Here is a 12,127-nt window from a genome sequence, read left to right as displayed (position 1 = left end):
GACAACCAAATAAACTTTTTTCTTTGAATAACATGCAACCAGAAACGTATTAGGTAAATAAATTGTATCCAATTTGATTGCGTGGTGATTGTACATAGTAGCTGCTGTAAACAAGCAGGGTCTTAAAATGCTCTGCCACAATGATGCCGAAATACCACCGTGCAAACCAGTGTGCTAACCACCACTTGGCTGTTGTTTTCGCCTCAGAAAACAACAGCCAAGTCCTAAACCAACATTTAAGCCGTTCTTTCAGACCCTTTCCTTTCCGTTCCTATGTTTGTCCGCTTGCCATTCATTCCTAAATAAGCTGTTGTACAAAAGATGGGGCGATATTACGGTGCACAAAAGCACACCATGACCCCTCGTTAGCTAAATGAAAAGACCGGCTTCTGGCTTTTAACTTTTGTATTATGTTGCTGGTCAAACTGACCCATTTTGATTGACCCAGTCTGAAATACAATATAAATTTTTTTTTTTTTTGTCTTGACATATAGTGACTTTCTTATTTAGTGTCAAGAACATGCATGCAACGTGAGAATAACACTGATGTGTTAAGTGTTACTGTAAAGTGTACAGTTTCTATTATGATTTTGATGTTTGCGGGTCAATTTTTGCGGTGCCTGTACGGACCCAATATATATATATATATATATATATATATATATATATATATATATATATAGATTTTTATTTTTTAACTACCCTGTGATAGCAAAAATTAGCTTTTCCACACTTTTTAGTCCTGAAAAATACTTTTTTTTAGACCCACAATTTTTCAGTAATGATACAAATAATAGTATCAGTCAAGTGACTTTTTTTTAAAAAAAATGATATTTTTTTTTTTATAAATCATAAGTTCTGATATTTATTTTTTGAAATATGTGAAAAGTATTTCTATCAAAAAGTTTACTGTTTGTAAGAGATTTTTTGTTGTTTTTCATAGTGTGATTTTTGGGAAATTGTATTGAATGCAATGTGGGTCAATTTGACTGGCTCCATAAAAGTTGTAACAAGAAATCAAACATAATAAAAGGGTTAAAAAAGATAAAGATTCCAGTCAAAGCTGAGGTGAAATGCCTGCAGAACTGACATATAAAGGGGTTATAGGGCCTCATTCTGATCAATGCCTTTTAAGAGTCCTATAATGGCTCCATGAGGGAGTTTCACAGCAGTGTGGGTATGAAGCAAAGCCAGCAGTTAAAAATACTCAGAGACGTTATGAGATGGTGCATGTTTTGCTTTTCGTGAGAATGTTATGCATCTAAAGGAGTCTGGGAAAAAGTCATTGTGGTGTCAGTGACCCCAATGAGTAAGTGGCAACTTCAGACATGCAAACGCCACTTGACAGACTTCTCACCGCACAATACCCATCAAGTAAAATATTAAGGTGAGCGTTAAATCACCGTAATAAACTTACAACAATTACTTGCCATATTTGCCATAAAAGTAGTCAAAATTAGTCATAACAAAAAGAAAGAGGCATTCAGTTTCAGGCAGATTGCTATAACTGTTAAATTGCAGAGGATAAAACACCATAATCGGCATATAAACCATTTCTTAGACATCACTGCATTCACAGAGAAGTTAGATTAGAGGGTTTGCATACTTGAAATGCAAAATGTTGAAAATCCCCCCCCCACACACACACACAAAAAAATCTTACATCAGAAATTCCTGCTCATCTTCAGCCTGGAAGTGATATGTGCGGTTATCTGAAACATATGACAAGTAAAATATGAGCTGTTTGCATGAAGTGGCTTCCACTGATTAAACACCAGAAGATAGTATTAGAGCCATAATTCACAATAATGGTACAATTACACTGGTACAATTAAAAGTGAGTTTGGCGATTTTCTTTCAAGATTCGGTATGGTAAAGTAAACAAACACATTATCGTAAGCTGCCAAATCACTCGTGGTTTCCCACAAGAATCTCTTCTTGACTCACGGGAAATGAGGTCGAAGCACTTTCTGTCCTCACCGCTGGGCTTGACCTGACATGTGAGCAGGTTGAGTTTGACAGGCTGCCTGTTTGACTGAAACAAAAAGTGACAAAAGGAGAAATGCATGTTTCACTACTTCATATTCCTGCTATAACGTCCAAACAGCATCAAAAAGGTTTAACTCACAAGCTACTTCGGGTCTACAGCCTAAAGAAGTTTTACAAGCAAGTGTTTGTCAGTCTGTCTGGGGTACATTCAGTATAGAAAGTGTTTCTGCACACCATCAGCACTATTTTTTTATTATTTTTTGTATTTTATGTGCTAGATTAGGAAATCTCATGTTTCGCAGCATCTCGTACCACATATACTAAGTGCATAGATTAAAAAAAAAAAGTACTTGGACATAACTTTTAAAGGGATTCTCCACTTTTTTTGAAAATAGGCTCATTTTACTTCTCCCCCAGAGTTAAACAGTTGGGTTTTACCATTTTCGAATCCATTCAGCCGATTTTCTGATATTTAGAAGAATATCAGTAACCAGACCGTTTCTGGTCTCATTGACTTCCATAGTACTAGTTAAGTCAATGAGACCAGAAACTGTCTGGTTACTGATATTCTTCTAAATATCAGAAAATCGGCTGAATGGATTCGAAAATGGTAAAAACCCAACTGTTTAACTCTGGGGGAGTTGTAAAATGAGCCTATTTCTAAAAAAAATGAAGTATCCCTTTAAGGTTTGTCATTATGGGAAACCTAATACAGGCTCAATCGCACAGAGTTGTGCATACTGGCTATTGACTGATCAAAAGTGTTGAAAAAAAAAACGCAACGCATATATGTTACACAGGGGTGTAAAGTAACGAATTACAAATACTCACGTTACTGTAATTAAGTAGTTTTTTTCAGAAATTTTACTTTTTTGAGTAAGTTTAAAATTGTGTAATTTTACTTTTACTTGAGTACATTTTAAGTGATGTATCGGTACTTTTTCTCCGCTATTTTCCTTCTGTTTGTGGCCGTTACTCGTTACACGCTTGTTTTAATTTTATTTTTATCCATCAACGTGATTGGATCGAGTAATAGGTCTCGTGACTGTCATCAATTCAAATTAAGCATAGAAAACTTACCGCCTACTGCTGTTACTCGTGACTGCTGTGGATGTGCATTCATCACGCATCGATTCAATCCAGATATCAGCGTCTGCCTCTAATATGCTAAGGTATATTTCACATTTCTGCTTAATGTGATATTTATATAGGCTGGCCTGTCTACATGGCCTAACGTTTGGTCTGAGGTTGGGGGAATTGCGAGACCGGTTCATAATGCGGTGAATTCCCGCTCCCATTACTTCACAATCACAGGATTGACGCGCGTCACGATCTGTGCACGTCACGTCTCGCGCTCGCCATGCCGCCAGATTCAGAATCAGTGCACCATGTCATTAACTTGAACTGCATTACTTAATAAGAAATTAGCACAGCTCGATAATAAACAGCGTTTTTTATTGATCCATTATATTCATTTGGCAAGTGCACTTGCGCAAAAACATTTTTCATGCTGAACTTTTTTTGTGTGTGGATGCTGCTGATAAAACAGTTTCGCCGAGACTTCAGAGACAAAGTGTATTTGTTTCTTTTGTAAAAGTTTCCTGGATATAACTTCCCTATTTAATGCACAGTTTTCCTTACAAATTATATTATCAGCATTACAATGCGAGTAAATGTAGCCGTGTAAAATGTAAGGGATGATGCCACCCTTCTAGAACAATGCATTTACGTTTAAATTGTAACATATTTAATAGCATGGAATAAAAGTGTGTAATTAGCGTTAGCTCACTATCTTAGCCTTTTTCAGTGCATTAGTTGAGGTAATATGATAATATTAGTGATTCTCATTTATCAAAACACTAACATTGGTACCATTATGGAGAGAAATTGGGTATTTTTTTTATTTTATTTAACCCATCTCTTGGTGTGTGATGCTGAACTATCATATGAGTTTCTAAAGGTTTTTGAATTATTTGCACAGTTATGAATATTGATATTTTATGTGCAACAATAACATGCTCAGGCCCAGTGGCTTTTCGCCTAATTTTAAATGCTTTTTCCCCCAAATAATATGATTTAAATGGTGATGAGTGTACTGATTTGATGCATTTTAAAAAGATGGATAATAGATATTCTTCAATCTTTCTTACAAAGAACAAAATATAATGTGAATTCCAGGATGTGCATTTTTTTTTTTAATTTATAAATTGTAGTGCACAGTGTTTATTATAAGGGGTAGAATCTGCACCTCAGTACTCACTACTCACTACTCTTGAGTACTTTTAAATAAGCTACTTTTTTACTCTTACTCAAGTAGTTTTTTGGACAAGTACTTTTTACTCTACTCACACTACATTTTTTGGAATGTAATGGTACTTTTATTTGAGTATGTTTTTTTTCAGTACTCTTTCCACCACTGGTGTTACATGACAATGGCCGAGTCCAGTACAGACAGACTGTAATGCACATGTCTTGATTTGATTATGAAATGTGAGACACAGGGCATCGCATCATGAGTGAATAAAAATCATGTGAGAAAAGAAAATTGATGACATACAGTACGACGCGAAGTTTGAGAGCATGACCTTAGACTGAGAATGCTGCTTGTTCAGTGAAATTGTGGTCATATTTACAGTTACTCTGGAAAATTTTGAAGGCAAAAATGCACTCATTTCAATAGGAATCCCTGCAAAAGGGAGTTTCATGTAAAGGCGAAAAAGTTCCCCCCACAGTTTTGGTAACGCAAATTTGCTTCTTGGTTCGAAAGTGACTTCTGTGTGACCTGTGCTTCATGTATTACTACACTACTGACAATGCACTTTTATTGTCTGAGAAATGTAGGGAAGCGCGGGGCACACAGGTTGTGTTTACGATATTTTTATCTTGCTGCCAGAAGACGGTCTCCCGCGAATTTGCAGAAAGTTTTGATAATATTTCGTGAAGATACTGGACAAAGAGTGTTTTGACACCATGAAAGTAAATTGTTTCATCATAGGGTTTTTTTTTCGGTTTCTGAGTTGGGTGTATACGTTTCCAAATCTAACTTTATATTGCCTTAATCACTGTCTTCTTGGCTCAAACAATCACCATTTTGAAACATGTCAGCAATTCCTAGCAATTGTTAGCTAGGCTTAAAATATGTAATACACAGCAGGGTTAGTTGTAACACAGTGTTACAAACAAGCCGCCAAGTGTACAATGATAATCAAATGAAAACAGGGAGCCACACAACTTTTCAGGTTTGAGTATACATTTATACATTTAACTTTGTTGGACTTTCACAAACAATGTTGGAATTTAAAATGTTTAAAATGTAGTTTACTATGCATTGATCACTTGTTTACTTATTAAAAATATGGCCTGTTTTTAATTTTAATGCAATAAACCCTTAAAATTATTATTTTCAGCTCATTTGTATTATTATTAATAATAATAATTGTACATGCAGCTGCCACACACAAATCTAATTTAATTGCAATTACAATATTTTATGATTTTATTTATTATTATTTATTGCAAAACTATGCAGCCCTTTTCTATATCTCTATCCATGATATTGATCCATAACAAAAGGATGATTGGATGAGGGATGGATGTATGGATATCTACCTATACAGATGCACAAACAATATCAAACTAGGCTTGCCGCGATAGACGGTGTTGACGGTGTTACCGGTTTTAAGCCCCATCACCGGTGACATCACTTTCCCACCGTGACACCGCGATGTCTTGACTTTTTTTTTTAAAGTATTCGTTTTTGCTAAAATATTTATTTGAATTAATTAAAAATAATAATTTTCAATTATTTAGTTCTGAAGAGAGCATTATAATTAAAAATGAATTGCGCAACGCGTGCCGTCACGTCACAGATCAGCAAGCATCAGGATTCCATTTAGCACGTGTGGAGACGAGAACGAGTCAAATTACAGAAAAGCAAGATAATGGCGGAAGATTTGGTGTCAAAACGCAATACAAAAGCGCCTGTTTGGCAATATTTTGGCCAATATATGAAGAGCTCTTTTCCAAAACGCTATAAATCTATTTCAATAGTTTTCAGGAAAACTACATTTTTTACCTAGACCCACACATTTTGTGAATATTCAAATTATCCTGTTTAAATGTTTTATTGGTTCAGTCTGAACATTTTGAACAATAATTATTAAATCAAACAACAATATTGTTAATGATAATTTAAAAGTTAATTTTATTTTTTTCCAAAACGCTATAAATCGAAATAAACCTCAAACAAATAGTACCAATTTCAACATATGCATGAAAAAAACAAATTATTAATACCAATTTCAACATATGCATGAAAAAAACGAATTATTAAAAATGATCAATATATGATAACGATATTCAAAAAAGGGATGGGCACCCCTCCAGCACATGCACACACACACACAGGCTACATAACATGTGAGCAAAGCGGAGCAGCATGACGCTTAAATATAAGTTAACAAAAAAACAAAATAAACATTTCACATTTGTTTTTAATAATATTACATTACTTATTTTTATTATTTCATCTATGTTGAGTAGGCTATGAAAAGGGAACCGCATGAGATGAGTAAGATAGGATCAAAATTCAAAAGCTGCCCAATATCGGAAAATATTTGGAGTGCGTCAGACATGATTTTGACCACTTATTAAGTTTTGTTTTGTAGAAAGCTTGTAAATTTCGTTTCATATAAATTGTATCTTCATTTTAATAAATGTTTCATCGACAAATTGACTGGATTAATACATTAGAAGTAAATATCAGACAATATGATCAGGACACAGAGGCGCGCAGGTGAACCGGAGCGCGTCTCATATTATGAACCGAAACACCGCGGTGCTTGCCTCACACAGGCCTGAGAACTAAGCTACAGAAAGCTTTAAATATCTACTTTTAAACAAAACAATTAAAAACTAAAATAAATTGGCAACTCTCTGCGTATGTAGGCTAATTCGAAGTATGCGTTTCTCTATGCGCGTTCACTGCGAAGATGGCGAGTAAGCATCATCAACTTTATCTTTGTTGCTGACACTGACAGAAAACACTAGTTTATTAATAAACAATTCAAATGTTTCATGCATAATCATTACTTTTGCCGGTTCTTTGTGGCAAGCTTTATGCATACGTTGAGATGCGGAATATGCAATTAAAAACGCTCATATGGTTTCTCTCCCATTTAATTAAATCAATATATGTGATTACTGATAATAAAAATGGCTTAAATGATCTACTACTAGTCGACTAGAAAACTAGGACTCATTTTGAGGAATGAATGAACATAATAAACCTCTGTTCAGAGTGCCGCCGTGCTGGATTGTGTAGAGCGCTCATTGAATTTGAGGATTTATCGTGTTTAGGCTAAAAACAGGGCTGGCGCTTATCGTGGTTTGGAAAGAAACTGTATCTTGCAGTACATTTTAAACAAGGAAATATAGCGATTCGGCATGAAACGTTGATAGAGCAGTGAAAGGGTTCTGTCCGCAGCAGAATGACACGACAAACTCATTTTTTTTAAAAATGTCGTTTAACGCGTTTTGGAAAAGAGCTCTTCATATATTAATGTTAATAAATGCCAATTTATAGTGTTTTACTTTTTTTAGAGTGCTGTCATTTATGTATGCTAGGCTTTTTAAGTTTTTATTTTATATTCGTCTCTTTTTATTTGGTTTTATCGTATTTAAACTTTGTTTAATTTATTTAGGCCTATTTTGTTTTCTTATTCGTTAATAAACGTTTTATTTTTTTTTGGGCCCACAGTTTGCCGATTTTCACTTTTTTCAGCCTATGCATGGGGTTATTTTTATTCGTTCGTTATGCTAATAAAAGTTCTGTCTATATTTTATTCGTTTATTATTCTAATAAAAGTGCTGTCTAAATAAAAGTTTATTGTCAGCGAGTTGTTTTTTTTTTTTTTTTTTTTTTTTTTTTCATTCCAGCAATTGACGCTGAATTGCAATTGACGCTTATTTCGAAAGTGAAAGTATGTCATTTATGTAGGCTAAGGTCCGTTTTGAAGTTTTTATTTTATATTCGTCTCTTTTTAATTGGTTTTATCTCATTTAAACTTTGTGTAATTTATTTAGGCCTATTTTATTTTCTTATTCGTTAATAAACGTTTTATGGTTCTTATTTGTTTGGGCCCACATTTTGCCGATTTTCACTTTTTTCAGCCTATGCATGGGGTTATTTTTATTCGTTCGTTATGCTAATAAAAGTCTATAAATAAAAGTTTTATTATCAGCGAGTTGGTTTTTTTTGTCCCTTCAAGCAATTGACGCTTATTTCGAAAGTGAAAGTATAACGCGCACGCATTTAAAAGCTATTTAACCCCCCCGCCCTGCCCTCCACGGTGACACCGGGATTACCGGTGTTGTCACACGTCGATTAACCGGTGGGAAATTTTCCTCACCGCGGCAACCCTATATCAAACTATACAAATAAAATAGTACTGAAATATGTGTGTTACACACAAGTGTTACAACTAACCCCTCTGTTTGTTACAATTAACCCCGCATATGGGGTAAGTTGAGACATTTGCACGTCTGTCACTTTCAGTGCAACTGTACGAAAATGGTAGGTCCTAGAAAAAAAACTTTAAGTGTTCATTTGTAGCAGAGATGTGTACGTAAAAAAATTCATCTAACCTAATTATTTTTTAATTAATTGAGCCAAAAGCAAAATGTGTTAGGTTGTGCAAAATTTTGATAATGCAACTGCTGCTGTGTCCAAGACAGTAAAAGGCTTAGCACACCACATTTAACATAAAGTGAATGAAAATGGTAACACATTTGATAAAGTGGTCAAAACTCCTTTTCCCAGTGGGCTGTTAAAGATATCTGGGTTGTTATGGAAACATTCAACAAAAGTTCAGAAATCTGATGAAGTCTTTCCACTATAAATGTTTGACCTCTGTTTAATAGGCTGATTATAGGATGACATGGTTTATAGTGAACAGAGTAAATCACATGTGTCTGAGTTACTCACAGTGGCATGAGAGATGGTGAGAATCCCTCCTTTAACTGAGCACTTCCTCCTCTGCCACACCTTCCTCAACCTACAACACAATTATAATTCTTAACACTACTTATAGCAGACAGCAGGAGCTCATATCGACCAAAAAGCTCTTATAATTGAGGGTGTGTGTGTGTGTACCCATCACTCTTCTTCATTAGATAGCCTTTCTTCTCACAGCCAAACTCTTTGTTTCCCTGCAGCTGGTGCATACTGTAGCCACCCTGCTTGCTCTGAGAGTCCTGCTCGAGTACAAACACACACACACACGTGCTTTAAATAGCTATATGTAGACACCAATCCAAACGGATTCTGTATAAACTGCATTTTTGTAAAAGATGTGAACAGATCTTAAATGTTTTTCACCAGATTTGCAACCTTTTAAAAACATCAGCTTTATCAACCACGCACACAATGATCTCCGTCACAAACACACATCATGCTGTACATGCTGAACACTTACTCTTCTAGACTTCAATCCACACAGGAAGCGGTTGAGAGAGAAACAGGAGAGGGTGTGAAAAGCATGTGTCGGTACTATTGAAACGTAAATACACTAAAGTAATGCTAACTAACAAATCAGCTGCTCCTATGACATGTAAACCGTAATTACATGCACATTTGCTATCATGACAATGTGTTAACAACAAGCTAACTACCTATTAATAGTCATTTATTTACTGAAACATGATCAGAGTCAGCACCACTTCTCCGAGCAACCAGTGGGGCACAACACTGGTTACCAGCAAGCCCCATTTCATACTGGCTACCAGCATGGTACAGCACTGGGTACTCCCTCTCACACTCTACCCTGTACAGGTCGAGCATTAGGGAGGGTTATATATTCGACTCACAGATTCAATCCATCATATAGTTTCATGCCACCGAACATAGATTATTCTAAATATGAAGTATATATACTCTGGAAAACCATATGTAAATGTAATCATCACTATTGAAACTGTTTAATCCCAAACAAGTCACTTGGTTGGCTTTCACAAACTAGTTTGAGCGATTAATTGAGAATTTGCATTGGTCCTAAGATAGAGCCCTGAGGCACACCACACAACACCATACACCTACCTCCTTTTGTTCCAGCTGTAGAGAGGATTTAATGAGATCCCTTAGTGCAGTGAGCTGTTTTTTCTCTTCATCTTGTGTTTGTTTTATCTAAATCACACAAAAGAAAAAAAAGAACTTGTTACACACGTACCCACACGCCATTATGGTTGCAGGAAAAACAATGATATTGTAAAGTACTGAATTATTTTACTTCATAATCCAGTTTTATTATTCTCATGCCGAGAATCAATTTTTATTATATTATTATTATATTTTTAATTATAAAGTCCAGCAAGATAAAAATATTAGTCAATGCACAATTATTTTTATTTAAGCAACAATCTTAGGAATATATATATGTGTGCAAATATTAATTGTGATTAATCGCATCAAAAAATAAAAGTTTATATTTACATAGTGTGTATGTGTGTGTGTGTGTGTGTGTGTGTGCTGTGTATAATTATTTTGTGTGTGTATATATATATATATATACACATACACACACACATATGCATACATGTATATATTTAAGAAATATTTGCACGTAAATACTGTATATATAGAAAAACATAATCTATATTATATATAAATATTTTTTATATGAATAACACATTTTATTAAAATATATACATGCATGTGTGTGTATTTATATATACAAAATAATTATACACAGCACACAGAAATTTATAATATAAGCACAAACTTTTATTTTGGATGCGATTAATTGTTTGCACAGCTCTAAATATATATATATATATATATATATATATATATAATTGTGCACAACACAATAAGAGAAACAAGCGAGTATACGATTGCAATATAGTTTTATATTACTACACATTTAAAACAAATATCACAATGTGACCCAGATATTGTATTGCCAGATTCCATCCATAACAAACCAAGCTAAATGTTTTTTACCCAATCAAATAGATTTAGGATAAAGTAATGTGAGGTACATACGTTGTAAAGATCAGCTGCTAATTTCTCAATATACTGCTTCAGCTTATCTGCTGTCTTCAAGCCATCTTGGAAAAAGCTGATAAAAAAAACAACAACACCACAATTAATACATTTTTTTTTATATTGCAACCAGCAATCATTAAAGACAATATTCTGGCAATACAGTCATGGTCAAAATCAATGGCACCCCTGGTAAATATGACGAAAACTGGCTGTAAAAAATAATTCTGCATTGTTTATCCTTTTGATCTTCCATTCAAAAATTGGCAAAATTCTAACCTTTCATTGAAGTAAAATCACACTATGAAATAAATGTTTTTCTCCAAAACACTCGGGCCATAATTATTGCCACTCTGTTACTAAAAACTTTTTGCAACCTCCTTTTGCCAAGATAACAGATCTGAGTCTCCCCCTATAATGCCTGATGAGTTTGGAGAACACCTGACCAGAGATCAGAGACCATTCCTCCATACAGACTCTCTCCAGATCCTGCAGATTCCCAGATCCATGTTGGTGCTTCATCTCTTTAGTTCACTCCACTCATCAGGTCAGGGTCTGGGACGGTCATGGCAGAAGCTTCATTTTGTGCTCCGTAACTAATTTTTGTGTTGATTTTGATTTTTGTTTTGGATCGTTGTCCTGATGGAAGATCCAACCACGGCCCATTATAAGATTTCTAGCAGAAGGCGTCAGGTTTTTATTTTTTATCTCTTTGTATTTGATAGAATCCATAATACCATGTATCTGAACAAGATGTCCAGGACCTCCAGCAAATAAATAGGCCCACAACATATAAGATCCAGCATTATATTTAACCGTAGGCATGAGGTACTCTTCATCCCTGTTTGCACCAAACACATCTGCTGGGTTTGCTGCCAAAAAGCCCCTTTTTTAGTTTCATCTGACCACAGAACCCTGTGCCGTTTGAAGATCCAGTCGTGTCTGACACCTGAATATGCTGGAGTTTGTTTTTGGAGGAGCGAGGAGCATTTTTTTTTTTTTTTTTAGGTTTTCTGACCCCAAGACTCAACTAATCTCTGCAATTCTCCATCTGTGATCCTTGAAGAGTCTTTAGACACTCAAACTTTCATCCTCACC

The 12,127-nt window shown here is 34.9% G+C and overlaps 1 protein-coding gene across 8 annotated transcripts in view; it reads right to left on the bottom strand.

Annotated features, from left to right (window-relative positions):
- asap1b (ArfGAP with SH3 domain, ankyrin repeat and PH domain 1b) overlaps window positions 1-12,127 on the bottom strand; it is a 107,234-nt gene that overhangs the window by 27,611 nt on the left and 67,496 nt on the right. For 4 of the 8 annotated variants that reach the window (XM_089125781.1, XM_089125780.1, XM_089125783.1 and 1 more), the window contains 6 exons: window positions 11,030-11,105; window positions 10,085-10,171; window positions 9,143-9,246; window positions 8,975-9,044; window positions 1,948-2,035; window positions 1,664-1,712 (listed from right to left, as the gene is read on the bottom strand). In XM_089125781.1, the coding sequence (XP_088981907.1) occupies window positions 1,664-1,712; window positions 1,948-2,035; window positions 8,975-9,044; window positions 9,143-9,246; window positions 10,085-10,171; window positions 11,030-11,105 (474 nt within the window). The remainder of the gene's footprint in view (window positions 1-1,663; window positions 1,713-1,947; window positions 2,036-8,974; window positions 9,045-9,142; window positions 9,247-10,084; window positions 10,172-11,029; window positions 11,106-12,127) is intronic. The other 4 variants (XM_089125784.1, XM_089125782.1, XM_039666921.2 and 1 more) reach the window with 1 other exon arrangement.

This window comes from Pimephales promelas, chromosome 22 (genome assembly GCF_988280905.1).
Source record: "Pimephales promelas chromosome 22, fPimPro1.hap1.1, whole genome shotgun sequence".
NCBI classification, from domain to species: Eukaryota; Metazoa; Chordata; class Actinopteri; order Cypriniformes; family Leuciscidae; genus Pimephales; species Pimephales promelas.
The sequence above is the reverse complement of the archived record's forward strand: the minus strand, read 5'-3'. Positions and strand labels throughout refer to the sequence as shown.